This window comes from Microcebus murinus, chromosome 16 (assembly GCF_040939455.1).
Source record: "Microcebus murinus isolate Inina chromosome 16, M.murinus_Inina_mat1.0, whole genome shotgun sequence".
NCBI classification, from domain to species: domain Eukaryota; kingdom Metazoa; phylum Chordata; class Mammalia; order Primates; family Cheirogaleidae; genus Microcebus; species Microcebus murinus.
Genome location: NC_134119.1, coordinates 64,561,961 through 64,587,599, shown reverse-complemented (window position 1 = coordinate 64,587,599; position 25,639 = coordinate 64,561,961). Strand labels below are relative to the sequence as shown.

At 55.4% G+C, this 25,639-nt stretch overlaps 2 protein-coding genes across 4 annotated transcripts in view; one reads left to right on the top strand and one right to left on the bottom strand.

Annotated features, from left to right (window-relative positions):
* Positions 1–6,698: 6,698 nt before the first annotated feature.
* On the top strand, positions 6,699–16,173 carry CKM (creatine kinase, M-type). 2 transcript variants are annotated; one of them, XM_012761411.2, is made up of 8 exons: positions 6,699–6,805; positions 8,757–8,967; positions 9,655–9,809; positions 10,163–10,295; positions 12,880–13,051; positions 14,528–14,651; positions 14,939–15,128; positions 15,645–16,173. In XM_012761411.2, exons 2-8 carry the CDS (start codon positions 8,775–8,777, stop codon positions 15,821–15,823), a joined length of 1,146 nt encoding a protein of 381 aa, XP_012616865.1. In that variant the 5' UTR covers positions 6,699–6,805; positions 8,757–8,774; the 3' UTR covers positions 15,824–16,173. The 2 variants fall into 2 exon arrangements, with proteins under 2 accessions (XP_012616865.1, XP_012616866.1); XM_012761412.3 differs by having other exon boundaries at positions 6,758–6,817.
* Positions 16,174–18,758: 2,585 nt separating this feature from the next.
* MARK4 (microtubule affinity regulating kinase 4) overlaps positions 18,759–25,639 on the bottom strand; it is a 31,970-nt gene continuing 25,089 nt past the window's right edge. Inside the window, exons 14-18 of one of the 2 annotated variants that reach the window (XM_012761399.3) lie at positions 25,478–25,581; positions 23,127–23,405; positions 22,890–22,969; positions 21,912–21,956; positions 18,759–19,994 (exon numbers count right to left, since the gene is read on the bottom strand). In XM_012761399.3, coding sequence (XP_012616853.2) covers positions 19,930–19,994; positions 21,912–21,956; positions 22,890–22,969; positions 23,127–23,405; positions 25,478–25,581 — 573 coding nt within the window. In that variant the 3' untranslated portion in view covers positions 18,759–19,929. The remainder of the gene's footprint in view (positions 19,995–21,911; positions 21,957–22,889; positions 22,970–23,126; positions 23,406–25,477; positions 25,582–25,639) is intronic. The other variant, XM_012761397.2, reaches the window with a different exon arrangement.

Here is a 25,639-nt window from a genome sequence, read left to right as displayed (position 1 = left end):
AACGCATCTATCTCCCAGACGGGACTGTGAGTCCCAGAAGGGAAGGACAGGGCCAGGGCCGTGCAGTCACTACTGTGTCCCCAGTGCCACTCAGCACAGGCCCGACACAGAGAAGGCACTTGGCAGAATGGGTGTTGATTGAATCATGGAAGAGAAAACTCCAACAGGCATCCTAACTTCCCCAGCTACTTCTAGGGAACAGGATTGAAGGGGACGGCCAAGCCCCCCTCCCCACCATTGTTTTGGCTTTGGGACACTGGACGTTGGTTCTGGATCTGCCACACGCTTGCTTGCCATGAGGCAGTGTGAGGACTGGAGCCAGGTGGCCCAGGTACACATCCCAGCTCAGTCATGTACTGGCTGTGTGACCCCAAGCCAGGAGATAACCTCTCTGGGCCTCAGGTTTCTGGTCTGTAGAATGAGCCTCACAGGGCACTGTACTTTGTGAGGCTGTTGTGAGGATTAATCAGTAATCCCCATAAAAGGCTTAGAACAGGGTGGCACAAGGTAAACGCTATATGGGGGGGGGGAGGGGACCACACAGATCTGGGTTTAAATCCTGGTCTTGCCATTTCCTTTCCATGTAACCAGGGGCAACAGTGATCTCTTGCTAAGCCTCTGTTTCCTCTTCTATAAAACAGGGGTGATCACGCTTACCACACATCATTGTGCAGAGGATCAAATGAGATCAAGATTGAAAGGAGAAATTGTTAACTAAGCTAAACATTTCTTTAGGTTGGCCCCGTTCCAAACCCTTTTGCAGAACCCCACAAGGGCTGGCATTTCTGAGCTCTTACCCGGGGCAGGCCCTGTGCCAAGTCCTATATGCAGATTAACTCGGTTAATCCTCACCATCATATTTTTCTAACAGGTGAAAAATAGGAGGCACAGAGAGGTTGAGTGAGTAGTCCAAAGTCACACAGTCAAGGAGTCGCAGAGCCCCAGAATCCTTAACAGCTACCCCGTGAGGTAGGCACTGTTACCAGCCCATTGTAAAGATGAGGAAACTGAGGCTGAGAGAGGAGAAATTGCTTGCCCAAGAACACAGCCAACAAGGCACTCAACAAATACCCTCTCTGGCCGGGCGCGGTGGCTCACGCCTGTAATCCTAGCACTCTGGGAGGCCGAGGCGGGCGGATTGCTCGAGGTCAGGAGTTCAAAACCAGCCTGAGCAAGAGCGAGACCCCGTCTCTACTATAAATAGAAAGAAATTAATTGGCCAACTAATATATAGAGAAAAAAATTAGCCGGGCATGGTGGCGCATGCCTGTAGTCCCAGCTACTCGGGAGGCTGAGGCAGGAGGATTGCTTGAGCCCAGGAGTTTGAGGTTGCTGTGAGCTAGGCTGACGCCACGGCACTCACTCTAGCCTGGGCAACAAAGCGAGACTCTGTCTCAAAAAAAAAAAAAAAAGAGAGAGAGAGAGAAACGTTCACAGAGAGTAAAAGAATACAGAGTGAAAAGTTAAGTCTTGCCTTCCTCGACCCCAGACGCCCTCCCGCAGGAGCCCCTGATTACCAGTTTCCAGCGTCCTTCCAGACACTCCATGGCGTCGGTGTGCGTGGACCTGCCAGCATGTGCGCCCATTTAAAGAAAAACACGGATGAAAATAATCTTCACCTGTGGAGGAGGACGGGGCACGGTTGGTCTTAACTTTGGGCGTGGCCATGTGACTTGCTTTGGCCAATGGCAGAGGGGCATTAGGGGCAGTCGTGACAGTTCTGACCTTAGACCTTAACAGGTCTTGCACATTTCCTTTCTTTTTGTTTTTTTGAGACAGAGTCTCACTCTGTTGCCCAGGCTAGAGTGAGTGCCATGGCGTCAGCCTAGCTCACAGCAACCTCAAACTCCTGGCTCAAGTGATCCTCCTGCCTCGGCCTCCCGAGTAGCTGGGACTATAGGCACATGCCACTGTGCCTGGCTAATTTTTTCTATTTTTTTTTTTAGTTGTTTGGCTAATTTCTTTCTATTTATAGTAGAGACGGGGTCTCGCTCTTGCTCAGGCTGGTCTCGAACTCCTGAGGTCAAGCAATCCTCCCACCTTGGCCTCCCAGAGTGCTAGGATTACAGGCGTGAGCCACCGCGCCCAGCCTTGCACATTTCCTTTTGCATCCCAGCTTCGAAGGGCTCCCCCTGAGCGCCTCGTCCCCTGCACCCTGCGCCCCACTATGCCCACGTAGGGAGCACAGCTTCCCAGCTAAGCCCAGCTGGGATCAACCAACCCTCAGCCCCCCCCACGTCTGTTTTAAAGCTATTGCACTTTGGGGAAGCGTGTTTCATTCATTTTTGTGGCAATAGGTATATCTTTATTATTTTTTTCCACTTAGCAATCTGTCTTGGCAATTGTTCCAAAGCAGTGTATATAAATTAGCTTTGTTCTTTTTAACAGCTGCAGAGTATTCCATTAGGTGATGTCTCATCTCTATCTACTAATAAAAATATATTTAAAAAAAAACATTCATAAGAGAAAGAAATCAGAACAGTAGCCAGGAAATATTTGGACGTGACTGATAATCAAACTACCATATAACAAAACCTGCTAAAGAGCAACCTATTGCTGCATGCCACAGTAGGGGTGGATCTCAAAACACAGAGTGTTGAGCGAAAGAAATCACTAGAAGAGAGTATCCTGTATGATTTTATTTGCATGAAGTTCAACAATAGGCAAAGCTAAAATCCATGGCGTTAAAAACCCAGGATAGGGGTTCCCTTGGAGGAGACAGGACATTGCCTGGGAAGTGGCATGAGAGACCTTTCTGGGGTGTTGAAAATAGTTCCTATCATTTTTTTTTTTTTTTTTGAGACAGAGTCTTGCTATGTCACTCTGGGTAGAGTGAGGTGGTGTTGTCATAGCTCACTGCAACCTCAAACTCCTGAGCTCAAGCGATTCTCCTGCCTCAGCCTCCTGAGTAGCTGGGACAACAGATGTGTGCCACCATACCCAGCTTATTTTTCTATTTTTAGTAGAGACGAGGTCTTGCTCCTGCTCAGGTTGGTCTCGAAATCCTGGCCTCAAGCGATCCTCCTGCATTGGCCTCCCAGAGTGTTAGGATTACAGTCATGAGCCACCGCGCCCAGCACTTCAGTGCTTGAACTCTGAAGCCAGGCTGCTGGGGTGGCGGTGGAGGGATGGGGAAGTGGGTACAAATTGTCAGGGCCTGATGTCCTGAAAAGAGATTCTTGGCTGAAAATACAATCTGAACTTGCTGAGAGGCCTGGAAGTTATCTTTTCCAAAGCCTAAAGCTGTTCTTGGCAGCCTTGTGCCCATTTGATTCCCGGTTCTGCCCCTTCCCAGCTGTGTGACATTGGGCAAATGGCTTAACCTCTCTGAGCCTTATTATTGTGAGTTGTAAATGAATACTGCACTGTCAGGGTAGAGACTGTGGAATGGCCGTTCAACATCCATGCTAACCTCCTTCTTTTGCATTCTCCTGTCAATGAAGAGGCTAGAAAGCGAAAAACTAGATTTTCCAGAGGGAAAATGGTCCTGGCGTCCTAGAGTGTTCCTTCAGTCCTTCCAACGATTTCGCAAGTGCCTAATATCTGGTAGCAAAATCCTTTCTGTTTGAGCTGGGTAGAGTGGTTTCTGTAACTGATATGGCTACTACTATTGACTTAGTCAACAAATACTCATTTATCTTGAGGGCACTGGGGAGCCATGGCAAGTTCTGAGCAGAGGAGGTTAGCAGGTAGGGAGTAGGTGGGAGTGAGAAAGGCTGGGACAGGAGTCCAGGAAGGAGGCTGGAGCAGGAGGGACAGTGGAGGGAATCTTGAGCTAGGGTGGGCAGTGGAGAGGGGGAGGAGGGATGGGACAGGCCTTGGAGACCCACAGGCTCAGGCGGGGGTGGGAGGAAGATACCGTGTTTCCCCGAAAATAAGACAGGGTCTTATATTTATTTTTGCTCAAGACACCCTAGGGCTTATTTTCAGGGCATGTGTTATTTTTTTTTTAAGTACGTTACAACCATCTACATTTATTCAAATATAGTTAAGTCTTCTTCTGGAACATCATCATGACTCTCCAAACCCTGAATTCCATCCCGAATTTCTTGTGACCCTATTTCCTTTAGAACCGTTGGCCCCAATCTCTCATGTCGAGGCATAGAGCTCTCATGGGGCAGGTGAGAAGGGCTGCTTGTCTTCTTTCCCGCTCTGGGACCAAATGCATGGGGTGTGCAGACACCTGCGGAGCCACGCCCATCACTAGGGCTTATTTTCAGGGTAGGGCTTCTATTGCGCAAATGCTTGGAAATCCTGCTAGGGCTTATTTTATGGGTAAACCTACCCATAACTTTTGGGGAAACACAGTATTATACATGATGGGGGAAATCCTAATGCTTCCCAAGGCCAGTGGTTTCCTTGAGACTCAAGGTAAAGCTGGTAGAGCTTAGGGCACAATGTCCTGCTGGAGCATTTCATTGGCTCAGGCAGGGTCACATGACTGGATCATGGCTGCAAGGGATTCTGGGAAAATGAGTTTCTGGCATTTTTGGCATCGCCAAAGGAGGAAAGCTTAGGGTGGGAATTCCCCATAGAAAGGGCTTCAGGCACTGTGTGGCTAAAAAGAATGTCAGATGCTCCCACGAGGGGTGGCTCAGCCGTGCCACCCACCCGGTGTGTGACGGGGGATCCTGCATTTTCCCTGCTCATAACCCTCAGCGGCTCTCACCCAACTCTAGTGGGATTGGAACTCCTCCCACCGCCTGAGTCTGCTCCTGTCCCCACCCCCACCCCCAGTCCCACCCCCACCCCACCCCACCCCACCCCCACCCCCACCCCCACCCCAATCCCTAACCTCATCTTCTTCTTCCCACTCTCTCCATGGCCCCATCTGCTCGGGCCTCCTGGCCTCCCGCCAGTGCTCAGATGTGCCCAGCCACGCCCACCTTGGATGTGCCCGGCCACGCCCACCTGATCTGTCCCTAGCAACGCCCACCTGATCTGTGTCTAGCCACGCCTACCTTGGATGTGCCGGCCACGCCCACCTGATCTGTGCCTAGCCACGCCCACCTTAGCTGTGCCCGGTCACGCCCACCTGATCTGTGCCTAGACACGCCCACCTTGGCTGTGCCCGACCACGCCCACCTCGGCGCCTCTGCACCTGCTCTTCCCCTGGGACCCCCCATGGCTGGCTCCCTCCTCCTCTCCGGGCTCAGCTCAGATGTCACCACCCCAGAGAGGCCTTCCTCTGCTTCCCCTGCCGTGCCACCGCTCTCATCTGCTACCCTTTTGCATCTTCCTTCCAAGCCCCTATTGAAATGTCACCTCCATAGGGTCGGGGGTTTGGGCTGTTTTCTGCCGTGTCCTCAGTAAGGGCTCAACAGACAATTGTTTCTAGACCAGTTCCTTTGAGTTCTCTGGGCCTCAGTTTCCCTGACCATGCCCTTGCCGGGAAGGGGTTGGGCCCCAAGGAAAAGCGTTTTAAGCAACCCTCTCGCCACAGATCAGGGGGCTCAGGAGAGGCAGAGGGCTCCCCTTTCCCTAGGCCTGTCCTCACCTGCCTGGGAAGAAACAGGGGGAGATCTTGGAGACGCCAGAAGAGGAGGCGACCCCGGGAGGAGGGAAGGGACGGCCTCTTCTTCGGTGCAACCCCGGGAGCTCCCTGGAGGAGGCGCCAGGAAAGCGGCTTCCTCAATGCCGTCCTCCGCCCGCAGAATCCTCGCCTCAGCCCTTGAGGTCGCGGTCCCGGTCGCGGCGCCCGCCGAGAGCTCCTGCCACCCCGCGGTCTGCGCGAGTCTGCGCCCGCTCCGCCCGCGTCGCTGCCCACCCCTTCCCGCGGCCTCCCAGGGCCTGGGCTGCCCTTGTAAGGAGGCGAGGCCTGGGACACCCGATGCCTGGTTATAATTAACTCGGACACGTGGCGACTTCCCACCTCCCGTGCACCTGCCCCAGACACCCCCGCCCCATACCCAGCGCCTCCCGTCTCGGCCCTCGCAGAGCGAGGCGCCTCTAAAAATAACTCCCCTTGGCTGCGGAGACCCTCCCTGTCCCCTCCAGCCGGGAATCGCCAGTGGCACGGGGCGGGCTGGGGGGCAGGAGGTGGAGGGAGGGTGACCACCGCGTCCAACCCCAGCCCTGAATTTGAATCTTCCCAACTCAGCCAGCCTCAGTTTCCCTCCCACTTAGTCCCGAGGAGGAAGGAGGGTCCAATGGCAGGTTTCTGGGTTTAGACTGTTCTAGGTTCCAGCTTGGGCTTTGGTCACCTCCTCCCTATGGCTGGGTGGCAGCGGGCGAGTCACACAGCCTCTCTGGGCCTGTATGCCCTCCTCTGGCTGACGGGGTACCTGGCCCTCCAGGGCTCGTGGCGAGTGTCCCCAGGTGCTGGCGCTCAGCGAGTGGTGGGGGCCCACGACCCGCTGCGGTCAAGGCCGTGGGGACTGAGGAGGGGCCGAGGGTCACAGGAGGGAGCTGGTGGCTGTAGCAGGCCGGGGGAGGGTGGCTTCTACGTGCCTGGGACGTTCCCAGACGCTGTCCCGTGTTCCCGGCGGGGGGCCAGCTGTCCCCACCGCCAGCTCGACTCAGCACTTGGTCAGGGTATCAGCTCGGTGGGGGGCTGGGCCCAGCCCCTGCGGCGGCCCATACAAGGCCATGGGACTGGGTGCAAGGCATGCCTGGGTTCAGGGTGGGCGCGGTGCCCGGGCGAGGTGAGCCGCTCAGCTGCCCTCCGGCCTCCTCCCTGGGGACAGCCCCTCCCAGCCAATGGCACAGCCTGGGTCCCCCTATATAAGGCCACGGCTGCAGGCCCTTCCTTTGGGTCAGTGTCGCCTCCAGGATCCAGACAGCCCCTTCAGCGCAGCCCGGCCAGGTACTGCCCCAGGTGGGAATCCGGGTGGGGTCCAGATGGGGGTCTCCACGGGTGTCTCAGGCTGACCTGACTCTGGAAGGGGCTTGTCGACCCCCCACGTCTCCCCGCACACAGGGTGGCTCAGTGTGTGGGCAGGTGGACCTTGTGTGTCTGGGGTCCCCTCCACCCGTGAGCCCGCCGAACTCCCATTGTCACTTGTTGTTTCTGCAGCAGGAGTCTTGGGTCGTGGGGAGGGACCCCAGGGACAAAACGGGCCTTGACAGCTGCCAACTGTCGCCCTGCAAGGGGCTGTGGGTCAGGCCTGTGCTCGTTACAGTTTGTCGCCAGACCTGCACCCCAAGCAGTGGGATGTGTCTGGGTGTCACCTGTCAGGGGCTGCAAGAGCAGGTGTAGGGGCTCTGTGTTTGCTGTCCTGTGGGCCCCTGTGACCTGGTGTCTGATTTGCCGTGGCTCCCATATGAGGGCCTCTATCTTGGGTATGTCCCCGAGCTTGGAAGTGTGACCGTGTGACTCAGTTTACAGTGTGATCTGGGGAGTCTGTGGGGATGCAGGTGTGTGGCCTTGCAGCTCTTTCTGATGTGTCCCTTGGGGCCATCTTCCTTGCCTCGGTGCCCTTTCTTGGGGTGTCTTTGGCAGGATCAGGGGACACCCTGGAAAGGGAGGGGGCCTGGGTCGGAAGCCTAGGATGTCCTTGAGCCCCAGGGCCTGGACACATGTCCTCCGGGCCACCCCGGCCCACCTGTCTCGGGCCTGCTGACGCGGTGCAAGCCGAGCCCCGAATGTGGGGGCGGGGCGGGGCTGCGGCTGGGGGCGGGGGAGCAGGCAGCTGCCAGATTCCAAAAATAACCACCCTGGACAGCAGCTCCAGAGGTTTTTGGCGGGTCCCCTCTCCCCCTCCCCCAGCCCTTAGCGCACCATGGTCTAGATTTCCCTCCCATAATCCCACCTGCCTCCCTGCCCTGAGCTGGGCACCGGCGTCCCACCCCACCCCCACCACTGGAGGGTCCCTCCTCCTTTCTGGCTGTAGTGAACAAAAGTGACAATAACAGTAACAGCAGCCACCAAGCTTTCAGGCCCCAACTCTGTGCCAGGGCCTTGCTCAGCCAGCTACATGCCCGGGTTCAGAGTCCTCCTGGCAACCCCATGGGGAAGGCTCAGTTCACAGGAGATAGAGATCCAGAGAGACCTAGTGACTGGCCTGGGGTCACACAGCAGGGAAATGGCATAGGTGGGATTTGAACCCAGCTCAGTTGCCCCCAGAGGCTGAGCTTGTCTTCAGTGTGGGGAGTTCTCAGCAGGCAGAGGTGGTGGCAGCTGCCCCTCCCGCCAGGCCCTCATCCTTTGATTGAACATCCAAGAACCTTCGTGGAGAGAATGTCCCTTCTCTGTGCACGTGATCATTCCCAGCAACACCTTCACCTGCACCTTTTCATCAGCTCTTCTCGTGATCCTTTAAAATAACAAGAGCAATAATGATAGCTAGGTGAAACAATGCTTATTGGGTGCCAGGCACTGTTCCCAGTGCTGGACATGCATTAACCCATTGAATCCTTTGAACCTTCCCATGTGGCGGGTGCTGTTAAGATCCTCCTTTTAAAATGAGTAAACTGAGGCACAGAGAGGTCAGGCAACTTGCCCAGAGCCACACAGCTAGTTGTAAGTAGCAGAGCTGGGATTCAAACCCAGGCTGATTCCAGAAACTACGCTCTTACCATGCCACCATACTTCTCCAGCCTGGGGGTCCCCCTCCATTTCCCAGCTGGAGAAACTGAGTCTCCAGCCAGTGCGCTAGTCCAGGGTCATTCAGCCACGACATGGCAGAGCCGGGAGCCTGACTCAAGACTCCGGATACTTCCGGTATCAGATCCTGCCTGAACCCAGAGCCTCGCTGCTTGCCTTGCTGCTCTCTGCCGGACACGCGCTCACCTCGCCCTGCCCCGCCGCCCGCCAGGTCCCCCGCACCGCCACCATGCCGTTCGGCAACACCCACAACAAGTTCAAGCTGAACTACAAGGCTGAGGATGAGTTCCCCGACCTCACCAAGCACAACAACCACATGGCCAAGGTGCTGACCACCGACATCTACAAGAAGCTGAGGGACAAGGAGACTCCATCTGGCTTCACCTTGGACGACGTCATCCAGACGGGCGTGGACAACCCGGGTAAGCCTCCCCGGTGGAGCACCCCAGGGACCGGCGGGGGCTCTGGAGGCCGCCTGCCAGGTCCCAGTCCCGCCTCCCCTGAGGGGGCCTTGCTTTTCTCGTCTGCAAAATGGGGACCACACTCACGTCGCTATTGCAAGAAACAAGTGAGTTAATACATGTGAAGGGCTTGAAACAGTGCCAGGCACGGGGGCAGCCACTCGGTAAACGTGCACGATTACAGTTCGAGGAGGCCAGTCCACCTCCCTGAACCTCAGTCTCCTCGTCTGAAAAATGGGCACGCGTGTCGTGGAAACATATGCGTCGGAGGTGCTAGTCCCACCCAGCAGCCAAGTCATCGTGCGGTGGAGGGACAGGCCCTCTCTCTCCAGGCCCCTGTTTTCCCACCTGGGAAATGAGAGGGTTGTGCAAGTTTCTTATCATCCTGACACTCTGCGGAAGCCGGTAGTGTGAGATTCTAAAATAATGTTAGGCCACGATTCCATGATTTGGGGACTCTGAGGTGCTTATGTTTTTAGTTCCTTATACCTGGCCCCCTGAGACTCCCCTTTCTCCTTTGCCCCCGCCCCCAGCATCCCTTCCTCACCCCAAATGCCGCACATGCGCAGTCCCCACTGGGCCCACAAGCCCAGGCCTGGCTTGCTGGGGACAAGCACCTCTGACCTCACCTCACCCTGACCCCCCCAGGTCACCCCTTCATCATGACCGTGGGCTGCGTGGCCGGTGACGAGGAGTCCTACCAGGTTTTCAAGGAGCTCTTTGACCCCGTCATCCAGGATCGGCACGGGGGCTACAAGCCCACCGACAAGCACAAGACCGACCTCAACCATGAGAACCTCAAGGTCGGCTGCCCCCGGGGGAGGGGAGGGCTGTGGGGGGCGGGCAGGAGAGCGGGCAGGAGAGAGGAGAGGGACAGAGATGGAGAGAGACAGAGAGGGAGCGAGGAGGAAGGCACAGACATGCGGAAGGAGCAACAGCAGCGGGGGACAGAGGTGGGGAGGGGTGTGGGAACACAGGGGCAGGCGAGGAGATGGGGAGACAGGGCTGGGGACAATGAGACAGAGACGGGGGAGGGAGGGGGAGCTGGGTGGGGTCCCCGGGCAGGGAGGACCAAAGGGCAAAGGAGGCAGTGGAGACTCGGGGAGAGGGGTGCCCTGCGAGTCCACCGGGCCCTGACCCCCAACCCGTCCTCCAGGGTGGAGACGACCTGGACCCCAACTACGTGCTCAGCAGCCGCGTGCGCACCGGCCGCAGCATCAAGGGCTACAGCCTGCCCCCCCACTGCTCCCGCGGCGAGCGCCGGGCCGTGGAGAAGCTCTCTGTGGAAGGCGAGTGTCCCCACCATGCCCTGGCTCTGCTCCTCCTGGGCCCCCATTTTCCAAAACCCGGGAGGAGCTTGGTAAATCCCACGGGCCTTGGTGGGTGGTGGCCGTCTGCCCTACCTGGGCCGGGGGTCTTGGGGGGCCATCGAGGCTGGAGGGCCCCTGAGAACACCCACGTAGGCACCCAGCTGCCCCAGCTCCTGTCGTCCAAGCACCCAGAGTACATTTCTGCTTGTCGTTGGCTTGAGCGGTGAGCTGGTGTCCCGCGATGAATGCGGCGGGAAAGGCCACTGCTCTCGTGGAGCTCTCAGCCTGGTGGGGGCAGGGAGGGAACACAGACACCCACACATGCTCAAGGTCATTCCATGAGGCCAGCAAGGAGGAGAGTAGCAGAGAATGACTGGGCTGGGGGAGCCACCCTAGAAAGGGGGAGCCAAGACCTGACTGGGAAGGATTCCAGACAGCTGCAACAGCAGGTGCAAAGGCCCTGAGGCAGGAGGAATAGTGTCGGAGGGATAGCAAGGAGACCAGTGTGGCTGGAGCAGTGTGGCCGAGGGGGAGAGGGGTAGCGGAGGTTGGAGAGGTGAGGGTGGCCAGACTGTGCAGGCTTGTGGGCTACCGGGCCTTGGCCTTGACTCTGAGGAAGGGAGGTGGGCAGAGGAGGCAAAGGTCCAGGCTTATGTGGCTCCTTCCGGCTGCTGAGCAAGGAACAGCCTGGGGGGTGCAGGCAAAACTGGGAGCAGAGGGGCCATGAGGGGACAACCAAAATGGGTCAAGTGAGGAGCAAAGAACAGGCTGCGGGATGGAGAGATTGAGTGGGGGGCTTCTGCAGGTAGAACCACTGGGGCTTCCAGGCAGTGTTTTCCGCTGGTAAGTGTTTAACAACTGGCTCTCAGGAAAGAAAAAAAAAAAAAGCCCTGATTTGCATCTACTGCCAATTCCTGTGGTGTAAATTCTCCTCCCCTGGCCAATTTTATGCTCTCAATGTGACATCACATGGAGATGGGAAAAGATGTGCAGTAGCACATCATTATGTAGTATTTCCACCACAGAGATACAACACACGCAAATAACTTCAAGAACATAAATAATAGGGCCAGGCATGGTGGCTCACGCCTGTAATCCTGGCACTCTGGGAGGCTGAGGCGGGAGGATCGCTCAAGGTCAGGAGTTCGAAACCAGCCTGAGCAAGAGCGAGACTCCCGTCTCTACTATAAATAGAAAGAAATTAATTGGCCAACTAAAAATATATAGAAAAAATTAGGCAGGCATGGTGGCACATCCCTGTAGTCCCAGCTACTCGGGAGGCTGAGGCAGCAGGATTGCTTGAGCCCAGGAGTTTGAGGTTGCTGTGAGCTAGGCTGGCACCACGGCACTCTAGCCCGGGCAACAGAGTGAGACTCTGTCTCAGAAAAAAAAAAAAAGTTGAATGTATTGCAAGAATTGCCAAAATGTGACATAGAGACATGAAGGGAGCACATGCTTTTGGAAAAATGGCACCAACAGACTTATTGGACACAGATATTCAATTTGTAAAAAATGCAGTATCTGCAAAGTGCAACAAAATGAGGCATGCCTTTATATATATAGCTACTATATAAACTATATAAATAATGTGTGAAATATATAAATGAATCATATATTTATCACACTTATGTACAAACATATTCATTATATACACATTTTTAGACATATGAACATATACAAATAACATACCTGCTATTTCATAATAATTTCTACTAACAGCTCCCTGAGTTCCTGGGACTTTGGCTGTCTGTCTTCCAGCCAGTGGGAGCGGGTCCCAGCGCATGTGACCTGTAGGTGCATTGTCATCTGGGTGCCTCAGGGAAAGGGGAGAGTCTGTGTTCTTCTCTTCTCTTCTCTTCTCTTCTCTTCTCTTCTCTTCTCTTCTCTTCTCTTCTCTTCTCTTCTCTTCTCTTCTCTTCTCTTCTCTTCTCTTCTCTTCTCTTCTCTTCTCTTCTCTTCTCTTCTCCTCTCCTCTCCTCTTTTTTCTTTTCTTTTCTGAGACAGAGTCTCGCTTTGTTGCCCAGGCTAGAGTGAGTGCCGTGGCGTCAGCCTAGCTCACAGCAACCTCAAACTCCTGGGCTCAAGCGATCCTCCTGCCTCAGCCTCCCGGATAGTTGGGACTACAGGCATGTGCCACCATGCCCGGCTAATTTTTTCTATATATATATATATATATATTTTTTTTTTTTAGTTGGCCAGCTAATTTGTCTCTATTTATAGTAGAGACAGAGTCTCGTTCTTGCTCAGGCTGGTTTCCAACTCCTGACCTCGAGTGATCCGCCGGCCTCAGCCTCCCAGAGTGCTAGGATTACAGGCATAAGCCACCGTGCCTGGCTGAGAGTCTGTTTTCTGATTTGAGCTCATGGTGTGGCAGTTCCTGGGGTCTGGGCAGACAGGGGAGGGGTCAGGAATTTGGGTTTAGGCACAGTGTTTAGGTGCCTTGAGGCCATTCCACAGGGCCGAGGCCAAGGCCTGTGAGGGCCAGCAGTGTGGGGTCCCCGGGCTGTCACACGCTGGTTGAAGTGGGGCGGGCTGCTGACCACCCTCTCCTATGGCCCCATAGCCCTCAACAGCCTGACGGGCGAGTTCAAGGGGAAATACTACCCTCTCAAGAGCATGACAGAGAAGGAGCAGCAGCAGCTCATCGATGACCACTTCCTGTTCGACAAGCCCGTGTCCCCGCTGCTGCTGGCCTCAGGCATGGCCCGTGACTGGCCCGATGCCCGTGGTATCTGGTGAGGCCCCTCCTGCCCCGTGGCTTCCCCTTCCCCGAGCCTCCTCCAGGGCACCCCTCTCGACCTTCCTCACGCCTCCACCAAAGTCAAGATCATAAGAATAATTATGGGCCGGGCGCGGTGGCTCACACGCCTCTCATCCGAGCACTGTGGGAGGCCGAGGCGGGAGGATTGCTCGAGGTCAGGAGTTCGAAATCAGCCTGAGCAAGAGCGAGACCCCCGTCTCTACTATAAATAGAAACAAATTAATTGGCCAACTAATATATAGAGAAAAAATTAGCCAGGCATGGTGGCGCATGCCTGTAGTCCCAGCTACTCGGGAGGCTGAGGCAGGAGGATCGCTTGAGCCCAGGAGTTGGAGGTTGCTGTGAGCTAGGCTGACGCCACGGCACTCACTCTAGCCTGGGCAACAAAGTGAGACTCTATCTCAAAAAAAAAAAAAAAAGGAAAAGAATAATTATGGTCTTCCAAGTGCCACGGAAAATGATCTTGCCTCCACACCTGCCTATCCTGGGGTCTGTGTGCCATAATTTGGGAAACTTGGACCAGATAAGTGGCAGCTGAGAACTTAGACCTGAACCCTGCTCCCTGGGTTCAAATCCCAGTTCTGCCATAGACTAGCTTTGTGGCGTTGGGCAAATTATTTAACTTTTCTCTACCCTGGTTTCTCCATCTGTAAGATGAGGAGCACAGTAATTTGTAGCTCTTGGAGTTCTTGTGAGGATGAAATGAGCTAATTTATGTAAAGTGTCAAAAGCAGTGCCTGGTATACAGTAAGCGCTCAGAACATCTTGACTATTTAGCATTATCTTTATTACAAACTATTATTGTTAGTCAGAATTGCTATGAATCTTTGAATCCTGATTCTGAAAAAGATTTCAAAAGGTTTAGAGAACTTAAGTTTCAAACGATGAGGGGAGTTTAGGTTTTAAGATCTACAGATTAGATAATCATAAGATTTCAAGATTTTAAATATTTTTTGGTCTTAAGATTCTACTAGTTTCAAATTCTGTGATTCCATGCATTCAAACATTTCCAGATCTTAAGGTTTTATGGTTTTAATGCCCTATTTCTTTATTTTATTTATTTATATATATATTTTTTACCAAATTTGCGGTAATTTGTTATAACATTAATGCCCTATTTCTGAGATGCTAGAATTGGGAGATATCCCAAAGCGATGGGAAGAGCCTCTGGTCTGGAGACCAGATGTAGGAGTTCCAAGATTTATCCAAGCTTCTGGTTGGCCAGGATTCTGAGATTCCAAAAGTATACAATGTAATGTTGTTCAAAGACTTAAGTCCCTGATAGTCTGATCCTGTGACACTACTGTCTACATGCGTTTTGAGGAAGCAGATGCCACCCACCTCCCGCCCCTCAGGCCGCCTCCCCGCAGCGGGGGTACGTTTTTGGGAGAGGAGGGGGTGGGGCTCCCCCAGAGTTGACTTTGGCCTCTTGTGCTGCGCCCCACCCTAGGCACAACGACAACAAGAGCTTCCTGGTGTGGGTGAACGAGGAGGACCACCTCCGGGTCATCTCTATGGAGAAGGGGGGCAACATGAAGGAGGTTTTCCGCCGCTTCTGCGTGGGGCTGCAGAAGGTGGGTGTCTGCCCCTCCCTGTTGGATTTGGTCTCCACGCTGAACGCCCCGCCCCTTCCCCACGCAAGCCCCGCCCCTCAGAGTCCGCCCCACCCACTTCCCAAGGCCCCGCCCCTGGACCCGGCTCCACCCCTACGCCCAAGCCCCGCCCCCTCGGACCGCTGCCTAAACTCACGTCCTCCTGCCCTGTCTCTCTGAGCCTTATGTCTTTGAGCCCTGCCCAAGTCACGAGTGTATTTGGGGGTGCCTGCTGGCGCTGACCCCCGGTCCTCTTCCCCTGACTGCAGATCGAGGAGATCTTTAAGAAAGCCGGCCACCCCTTCATGTGGAACGAGCACCTGGGCTATGTGCTCACCTGCCCGTCCAACCTGGGCACTGGGTTGCGCGGGGGCGTGCATGTGAAGCTGGCGAACCTGAGCAAGCACCCCAAGTTCGAGGAGATTCTCACCCGTCTGCGCCTGCAGAAGCGGGGCACAGGTGCGGCTCCCACATCCCTCCCCTGCCCCGGGGCGTCTGGGGCCAGCCCTTTGCGGCGGAGGAAGGGAGGTGGGGCATCCCCGTGAGTTCTGGGGGTCGGCAAGGACTGGCCCCCTGTGAGCCTCAGTTTCTTCCTCTGTAAAATGGGCGTCAGCTCGTCTATCTCCTAGGAGTCCGTACGATATCTTCATGATTATATAACATGCATTGCATATGCCCCTGGGGCTACCCCGGGGCCTCAGTTTCCCCATTTGCAAAGTGGGGGGTGGTCAGGATTGGACCCTAGGAAGCGCTGCTCCGGAGCCCGCTGTCTAGCCCACTGTGCTATGTTTGCATGTTGGATGGCTGAGGGGGTGACCTACCGCACCTAAAGCTGGAGGCGTGAGCCCGCGACGCTCTGTGAGCAGGTCACCTGCAAGGCAGTAGGCACTCAGCACATGCAGCCGTTGCATTTGGCACGGGGACCAGGCCCCTGCGCGCTGCTCTTCCTCACGCGCCTGTCCCCTGCTCCCGCAGGTGGTGTGGACACAGCCGCCGTGGGCTCCGTGTTCGACGTGTCCAACGCCGACCGGCTGGGCTCATCCGAGGTGGAGCAGGTGCAGCTGGTGGTGGACGGTGTGAAGCTCATGGTGGAGATGGAGAAGAAGCTGGAGAAAGGCCAGTCCATCGACGACATGATCCCCGCCCAGAAGTAGGCGCGCTGCCCGCCCGCCCGCCACCGCCTGCTGCGGCCCCAGCCAGTGGGACGACCTGGCCGCCTCCCCCCAACACCCCGGAGGCTGACCTTTCACCTCTGGCCTCGCCCCTTTCCTCGGAGTCCCACCTATAACGGCTGTGTCACCTGGGCGCTCTATCCGCCCCTCTCGGAGTTCCAGTCGCGACCAGAGTTCCCACGGACTCCACCCTCTGGGTTCTGGCCAATGAAAAGCCTCCCTGGCGAGGTCCCCACCGGTCCCAGAGCTCCGCCCACCACCAGGAACTCGCGCCGACCGAGCTCGTGCTTTGTCTCTGCGCAAAGCAATGAATAAAAGCAATGGTGGCCTTAGCCTTGTGTCTGATAGTCACTGAGGGAAAAGGAGCAGGGACTTTTGCAATTGGCCACCGTGTGGCCTCGAAGTGGCTCTATCTGGGTACGTGCTAAGCATGTTTTATCCCGTCTCCAAAATGAGGCAAAGTTAATGGCCAGAGTCTAATAAACACATTTTAAAGCTCTATAGGGAATCTGAGACGCAAAGAGGTGCGACCCAGCGTCACATAGCCAAGCACGGGCCCTTTCCAACGCTGCTCCCAACAGTCATGCTCAGATCTGAAACACGGTCCACCCTGGGGAGAAACGCAGGGCAAATAAAATGTTTGAGGTTTGAATTTAGCCCACGGGCCTCTAGTTTGAGACCGCCCATGCCTCTCATCTGCCTCTGTTACGCTTCTCACTGGCCTCCTGTCTGGCCTGACTTCAGCCCTCTATAGCTGCTACCAGTCTTTCAAACTTCCCTTACTTCGCTCAAGAGCCTGCCATGGCTCCCTATGTCTCCTTGGGGCAATTAGTCGCAATCAATCCTATTGTTTGTGATTCTTCCAGGTCACGCACGATGAAATACATACCATTTGCAGAAGGTTCATCTTTCCAGTTCTCTCCATCACTTCTCTTGATCTTTTTTTTTTTTTTTTTTTTTTTTTTGCTGTTTACACCCTCCAATTCCCACCTTAATGTCTGCCTGTCCAAGCTGTTTCCTTCTCCAGTCTGGGGCCTGGGTCAGAGCACCCCCATGGTCTTTAGGGACAGGGCTTTTGGCAAACGTGGTCCCAGCAAGGAACAGGAAAGGGACATGGGAGAGCAACAGGGGGGAGGGAGAGGAGTAGGTGACAGAAATCAAGAAGCATCTGAACACATGTTGGGGGCTGGGCACGCCAATCACCTTCACTCAGCCAAACAGGCCAAGGTCCCCATCGGCAAGGACAGTGAGTGGCCCACAAGGCAGCAAAAGGTTCAGAAAAAAAGTGTGAGGCAGAGCAAATGGCAGGAACCCTCAGGAACCCGGAAGAGGCACTTTTTCAAATCTTAAGAGTCACAGAAGTTAAGGGCCCTTAGAGTTCAACAGATCCACCCTCTGCTTTAAGGAGGGGAAACTGAGGCCCAAGATGTCTCCAAGAGTTCCCAGGGAGATTACTAAAACATGAAGATTAGAAGAGACCCCCAAGATCAAGGCATGCAGGACCCGTGAGACGCCAGGGTGCCCTTTACAGTTTGGCCCCGATTGAAGACGCCGTCAGCAATCGAAGCTTCAGACCCGGAGGCCACACAGACCACGGACACTGCAGTGGAGACGGTCTGCGCCACCGGATTAGCAGCCCAGGCACCTGTCGGCTGCCACATCCTGCCCATTTGGCCTCACAAGACTCTTAACTCCATCCCTTCTCACGCCACCTCTGCCACTCCGACCTCTTCCTTAACCTGTCGCCTGCCCTGCGTGCCTCCCACCCACCCTGCACAAGCCAGCCAATTTCTCTCCCCTGCTCACAATGACACCGTGGCTCCCCAGTGCCCTCAGGAATCCTAGCCCCTCTCCACAATCAAGGTCCTGCCAACATGTCTAGCCTCGTTAGGTGCTCCCCTGGACTTCCCTATGCCAGCCCTGCCCACTCTAGATTGTCACTGAGGATGACTCTGCCTCCTCCACTGGACTGTGGGCTTCATGCGGGCTGGGGCTGTCTTGGTTACTACCGAGTTCCCAGTAAGAGGACGCCCTCAGGGATTTCTTTCCTGCATGAACCCCTCCATGGCTCCCCAGTACCTTAGGGGAGAGCCCAGACTGCTTATTTTGGCCCTGAAGGCCTTATGTGAACAAGCCCTGCCCTTCTGTACTGCACAGCCTTCAACCATTTACGTCTGCCGAGCTCCTGTGTCCCTTCTCTTGTTCACGACACCTGACTTTCCTCTGGGGAAACCCAATCTATGTCCAGCTCTAGCTATGAGCCTGGCCACTCTAGAGTCACAGTGATTGGTTCAGAGGTGGCCACATGACTTATCTGGGCCAATCAGAATCTGCCTTGGGACTTTTGCTGGGAAGTTAGTAATGAGGATCTTTCTGCAGCAGGTACGAAGCTGGAGGGACAGAAACCAGTAACTGGTGGGGATTCCTTTGCCATCCGGAAAAGAGTGCCTACTAGATAAAACTACTGGAATTAAATTTACACTGAAAGAGTGAAGAGATGGCCTAATGTCTGGCCTCAACCATACATGAAGTCAGGCATTGGTGGCCTATTAAATAATATAAACCAACAAATACCTTTTTGCTTTTAGTCCTAATATAGCATTTCTCTAAGTCTCCACACATGCCTAACACAGAACCACAGCGGAATTACCCACAGTTCTCTGAAGATATACCAGGCACTCGCACTTCTGGGCTTTATTTTTTGCCCAGGGCATACCCAATACCTAGTCAACTCCTACTCATCCTTCAAAGCCCAACCCCAGCATCAATTCTTCTGGAGCATCTTCCCCACACCCCAGCCCCTTTTCCTTCCAGGCTCCCCAAGACAAATGGTTTCTCTATTGTTTGTGTCAGAACCCGCCCCCCAGTCGGGCCTCCTCGTGTCTCGTGTCCAGCACGGGGCCTGGGGCAGAGTAGGCACTGGTCAATGACTGTTTATTGAATAAGGTACTATCGGAGTAAGAAGTGGTTTAGAGTCCAGTGTAACATGGCGGGCGGGCGTGGATGAGGCCGAGTTCTGTCCCGCCCTCTGCCACGACCATCCTTGACCCACACCCCCCCCACGACTCCCATTCTGTGGATGGGAAAAACGAGGCTCAAAAAGGAGAAACCACTGGCCCAAAGTCACACGCCTCCTCTTCAGCTCACTTGCAGGTGAGGGCAGGGAAGGAAAACCCCAGGGTCAGCGTGGGGGGGACTTTCCTAAGTTTATTGGGCAATAGGCTGCAGGTGAGGGGCCGACAGGAGGGTGGGGGTGTAATAACTTAAAAACCGGAGGTGACAGGGGCAGCTCCTCAAGAGACCTCTGCATGGGGGAGGGGTGGGGTATTTACAAGGATTTGTACAAAGTGCCCCGCGCCAGCCTGGGGCAGGAAGGGGGTTCGAGCATGAGGGGAGGGGAGGGGAAGGAATCTGCCTCTCTGACCCCCACTCCCAGCCCCCCCAGTTCTCCAGTCCGTAGGCTCAGCAGCTCTCCCAGTGCCCGCCCAAGGCATCATCCTTGAGCTGTTGGGAGGAATGGAAGAATTTCCTCAGTTTCCCTTCCTGCCCCCAAAGTCTCCTCAGGTGCCCCCATGGCAGGGTGAGGGGGACAGGACCCGCTGGAGGCTCCAGGAAGGTGCCAGCCCCCCCCCACTAAGTCCCCGCGTCCTTCTCCAGTGCCCAGCAGTCCCAAAGAACAGCAATCTCTGCCCCCAAATCTAATTCAGGGAAACTGAGGTGATGACGAAGGGAGAATCCCCTCCCTGCCCCCTTTCCCCTCCTGTAGGCGTGAGGGGGACAAGGGCGAGAAGAGGAAGGGCCCCAGGCCGTGGTGGCTCAGAGCTCGAGGTCATTGGAGATGCGGGTGACGAGGGTGCGGAAGGCCAGGGCGGTGCCCGCCACGCGGCGGAAGAGAACCCCGCGCAGGCCGGGCCGGGGCAGCTGGCAGACCTCCACTTCGAAGTGAGACAGGGGCTCGGGCCCGCCCGCACCCCCGTGCAGGCAGGCCAGCAGGAACGGCTGCGGCTGGCGGCAGCGGCAGCGGGCGGCCGCGGTGGCCTGGCGGAGAGCTGCCATCAGGGCCTCGGGAGGGCGCGAGCTGGTCAGCTTCACACTCCAGGGGAATCGGAGCAGCCGGGGGGCGGTTTCCGTTTGATCCCAAGGTAGATGGCAACTGAGGTGGGGAGACACCAGAGGTCAGACGGGGCAGAAGAGGAAGGCGGGTGGAGGACCGAGGGGACAGTTCTTCCCACTTTGGGACAGACTCCTGGCTGTCCCCTCGACAACCATTCTCCCCCTTTGCCCCAGTGGCAGGGCTTCGGCTGGGCATACAGCTGTCCAGCTGGGGACCTCGTTTCCCAGCCTCCCTCGCCACCAGGGGTGGCCCTGTCTCTCGGCCACCTCACTGCCGCCTGAAAGGAGACCTGCACCTGCACCCTCCCGCCCCACCTCCTGCCACCTGGCTCAGCAGCAGCGTGAAGGCTCAACGGTGAAGATGACAACAGGGCTCTGAAGCATGGGGGCAGAAGAACCTGGGGACCTGAATGACCTCATGGAGCAGGGTGGCCCCAGCAGCCTGGCTTGGCCACATGGTTTGTGTGAGACAGAAATTTATTTCTATCTGTATTTTGGGATCTCTTTGTAACAGCAGCTGAGCCTGTTTCCTAACAAACACATCCTCGGTAACGACAGCCACGTTCCCCCTGGGGGCACAGACCTCCCTCGCGGCAGCCCAGGCATTCTTAACCAGAAGCAGCACTGTCTGTTTATGCAGAGGGGTATCTGGAAATTTCCGGGGGCTGCTTTTTTTCTTTTATTTTTTGAGACAGAGTCTCATTCTGTTGCCCGGGCTAGAGTGCTGTGGTGTCTGCCTAGCTCACAGCAACCTCAAACTCCTGGGCTCAAGCGATCCTCCTGCCTCAGCCTCCCGAGTAGCTGGGACTACAGGCATGAGCCACCATGCCCGGCTAATTTTTTCTATATATTTTTAGTTGGCCAATTAATTTCTTTCTATTTTTAGTAGAGATGGGGTCTTGCTCTTGCTCAGGCTGGTCTTGAACTCCTGACCTTGAGCGATCCTCCCGCCTTGGCCTCCCAGAGTGCTAGGATTACAGGCGTGAGCTACCATGCCTGACCTCTAGGGGCTTCTTGACTGTCACTATGTCTTACAATGGTAGTACTGCTGGTGTTTGTCAAGTTGGGGGCAGGGGAGGGTCAGGGATGATAAATGTTCTACAATGTGTGAGAGGGCAAAGAAATGTCCCGTTAAAGCGCTCAGTGTTCCCCAAGAGGAGCATTCCTGGCCTCCCTGTTCTGGTTCTGGTGGGGCTGACTGCCCCTCAGCACCAATGATGAATACATGATTCAGTTCTGGCCAATGAGAACATTCCATTACCTTCCTGGCCACTGTGATTGGGTCAAGGATGGGCATATGACCAGGTTTGACCAATCAGAGTATTCCACCCCTCTGGTCACAGGCATTGGTTTAGGAATGGGCATGTGACCGGGTCCCAGCCAATCAGAGTCAGTCCTGGGACTTTATTGGAACTAGGAAGTCTTGTTTCTACGGGGGTCTCTAAACTGGCAGATTGTGAAACCGAAGCAGCGTTTTGCAAAGTACAGTGTTGCCTGCATTTGTAAAAACAGTTTTATTGGAACACAGACATATCTACTGTTTTGTATTAAATGTGGCTGCTCTTGGGCCATGATGGCAGAATGGAACTGGTGTGACAGAGACTGCCTGGCTCTCAAAGCCTAAAATATGTACTAGCTGGGCCTGTACAGATAACGTTAGCCACCTGCCGGCCTGGGGCAACCATTCTGCCATTATTGGATGAGGGGTGAGAGGAGGTGGGTGCTGGCAGGCAGAGGAGTTGGGTTGTACGTGAGTGGAGGCTGAAGTTAAAGGTCAAGAGAAGGTGCTCAGGGATGGGGCGGAAATGAGAGGAATCAATGCAGGGGTAAGACAGGCTGGCAGAGGAGGCAGGGGGCCATGGGGACACTCCAGGCCCTCTGGGGGTAGTGCAGGGAGGTCTGAGGAGGTGAGCAGAGGGGGCCAGTGTGGCAGTCAGAGGTAGGCCGGCGCACTCACCTTGTGACCTCAGGTCCCCCGATTCTCTCAGGTTCGTCTGTGACCCTAGTGGAGAGGAGGAGGACAGAGTGTCTAATCTGGACGTGGGGAGCCCCCCTCCCCCAACCCACTGACTCTGGGACTCCCGGCAGCCACTGCCTCAGCCTCAGTCTCTCCTGCTGGCTGGAGCTGGGCTGGGGACGGCTGGGAATCAGGATTTGACCTTCCTGTCCGTTCCCAGAGGCGCATGTTTTGAAATGGTTAGTGAGGTGATAGGACAGATACTGAGGAATGTGGAAGATGAAAGAGAGAGGAGAGTGGGCAGACAGAGGGACAGACACGCACACTCAGATACGCATTGTGGCTTTGCTCTAATGACACCTCCCTTGTCAGACCTGCCCCATGGAAAGCTGCACCCCTCCCTTCCCCACAGCCCTGGCCCCACCCCTTCTCTATTGTTCTTCCTAGTACTTGTCACCACCTGACAGTCTATGTATCAGTGGCTGGGTCCCCTAGTAGCATGTCGGCTCTGCCTGGGCAAGGACTTTATACATTTTGTTTATTCTCTACTTCAGGGCCTAGGGTGGTGCTGGGCACATAGTAGGTGCTTCATGAATAATACTATCAATTAGTAAAAATAGCAAATTATTTATAACATATTTATAAAGCATTTTCCAAGACATCATTCTAAGCTTAGTCCAGATAGCACCTCATTTAGTCCTCACGACAACCCTAGGAGGATGGTACTGTTATCCCCATTTTACAGAAGAGGAAAAGTGAGGCCCAGAAAGGTTGAGTGACTTGCTCGAGGTCACTCAGCAGAGCTGGGATCTGGGCCTCGAGAGACTGTGGCTCTGTGAGTAGATGAACGATCAGACCCCACCTCCAGACGCGGTACCCGGCTCAAACCCACAGAGCCCCCTCCCCGATGCCGCACACAGGCCAGACATGCAGGCAGGGAGGCAGGGCCAGAGAGAACGGAGGGTGGACGGGACTTACTGATCTTGGATCCCTGGGGCAGAGAGGCGCCCGAAACACAGCGGTTAGAGTTCTGCCGTTTAGAGGGATCGAGGGTAACCCTGCAGCGTGAGGAGGGAGGTGGGGTGCGCAGGGGAGGAAGAGGAGGAAGAGGAGGAGGAAGAAATATCAGGGTGCAGGAGGCAGAGCAGAGAGAAGACAGGTTAAGGCCCCACCGGCCCCCACCCTGCCCCGCCCCCGCCATCCCGCGGAGCTCACCTTCGGGTCAGTTTGGAGGTCAGCTTGGTGAAGAGGTTGGTGGTGGGGCGGGGCCGCCCAGCGGGCAGGGGTGCGGCCTCGTGGGCCAGTGTGGGAGAGGCAGGGGGCCCGTTCTGCACACCCCCGCCACCCCCGCCCCCTGCCCGCCGGTCCCGGACCTGGCCGCCATGGAAGGTGCTGCGGATGGTGGAGCCTCGCGCCAGACGGCTCCGCTCCCCTGATGGGGGAGCCAGGCTGTGGCTGGAGGGGGAGGCGGGGGGCACCCGTGGGGTGCCTGAGCTGTGGGCAGAGAGCGACAAGTCAAGTTGGGGCCCCAAGGCAGGCCAGGGCCCCAGTCCCTCTGATTCTTCACTGTCTTGTCCTGAGACCAGAAACCCTAAGTAGCCCACGGCTCAGAGACAGGGCCGCCGCGTACAGTTGTGCAGGCTGTGCACCATACAGCCCTAGCCATGCTTTACTCACTCCCTCATAAGTTGCCCCGCTTTCAAACTGTCCCCTTTTCAAACTCTACTCTCTCCAAACTGTCCCCGAGCCCAACTCCTCTCTACAAAGTCAGCAACTGGATAGATTCACATGAATTTTTGGATGCCTCCCTTGCTATCTGCCATCCAAATCTCAGGAACCAAATCACCCAAACTTGGGAAAGGAATATTAACAGATGTAAACGTCAAGGACAACCACATGCATTATGACAATTTTTTGACAGGTGAAAATAAAGAGGAAGGGACCCTCTCTCTCTCTCTCAAAATGCTGTGTGGGTCCCACTATCCCAGGACCCCCCTCCAGCCCCTCGAACCCTCCTAGTCCTGCCAGACCTCCAATTTTTATCCTTCCAGGGACCCCTGGTCCAGCCTGGATCTCAGAGAGGAAACCCTGACCGTGGCGGAAGCCATCTTCCTGTTTTGCTCTCGGTAACCAAACCCCAGATTTGAGTACTGCACATGGCCGCCTAGCCAGAGACTACATTTCCCAGGCTCCCTTGCAGCTAGGGGTGGTTAGATGACTATGCTCCAGCCAATGGGATGTAAGCAGAGTGTTCGGTACCATTTCTGGGTCAGGCCTTTAAAAAGAACGCTACTTGCCCTCTACTCTCTTCCCCTACTTCTCCCGGGTTGGGAAATCCTGGCAGCTGCTGCAGTGGCCTCAGCCCCAAAGCTGGAGCTTCACGCTGAGACTGGATGGTCACATCACAGAGGACTAAACCTCCACGTCAGTGAGGCTGCTGTAATGGGGATCTCTGAGTCTATAATCTGACTGGTCCACCGTCTCTTGACCAGAAGTGGAAGGTCATGTATTATTAAGTGGTTACAAATTCGGATTCTAGATTCAGTCTGGAATCTTTATGCCTTGACTTACCAGCTGTGTGGCTTTGGACAACTTACTTAACCTCTCTGTGCCTCATTTCCTCAAGCTGAAAAACGGAGATATATCAGGATCTATCTCTCAGAGCTGTCAGGGGCACTGGCCAGCTAATATATGTAGCATAGGCCTGGCATAGGCTGCTGGTTGATTAATGTTCACTATTATTATTTTTATTTAATAACCCCACCCCCAAGCTCCCAGTCATTGAATGCCTATGCATCTGCCTGTACCCAGTGCTAGGTAGAGGACACATATGGTCTTTCCTAGAGCCCTCTAGTGGGGCCTAGAGGCAGACAGCATCAGCCCCATTTTACAGAAGAGGAAACAGAGGCTCAGAGATTGCCCAACGCCTTCCTGCCAGCCCAGTGAGTTCTGCAGAGGCCAAGATTAGAACTCAGAACTGAGGAGTCACAGAATCACGACTGCCAACAGCTCCACCACCCCGCCCAAGCCAAACAGGAACACCCACGCCAGCCATCAGCGTGCTCCACAGTCCTGGTGGGCGGCAGTGTCCTCGTCCCGAAGCCGGCCCCACTCTGGACGTGAACCGTGGTGCGGACCAGCTCATTCCCTTTTTATGCTCCAGCCAGCCCGGCTGGGTCCCCTCGCTTGCCAGCTGGAAGGGACCTCACAGACTCAGGCAAACAAGGAGTTTGAGAACCAGCCAACCAGATGATGTTGAAGCTGTGACATTCTGGGGCTTCTATCAAGTTCTAAAAATGGATCATTCAAAAAAAATCAACTCAGGTTCCCAAGGATCGTGGGCGGAGGCAGGGCAGACTGCTTGCCTGGTGCTGACGACTAATTAATTAAGTGGGGACGATTTTGGGGGGGGGGTACAGGGGTTGACCGTGCCAGGGGAAGGGCAGACACACACACCCTCCAGCCCCAAGGCCCCGCCCCCAGCGTCTATCACCTTGGATCAAGGGGGGGGAATCTGGCTCGCCTCCCCCCACCCCTGCCACCAGCCTGCTGCTGCCCCCCCATACCTGTTTTCTTTGCCATTTGGCAACAGTGACGGGCGCTCAGCCCCCGGGCGCTCTGTGCACACGTAGGTGTTCCTGCGGGCCATCATGCTGGGAGGGAGGTTGTTCTGCAGGAGGCACGGCCAGGAAGGGGGTGAGGAGGTAAAGAGACTCCCCAGCCCCCCT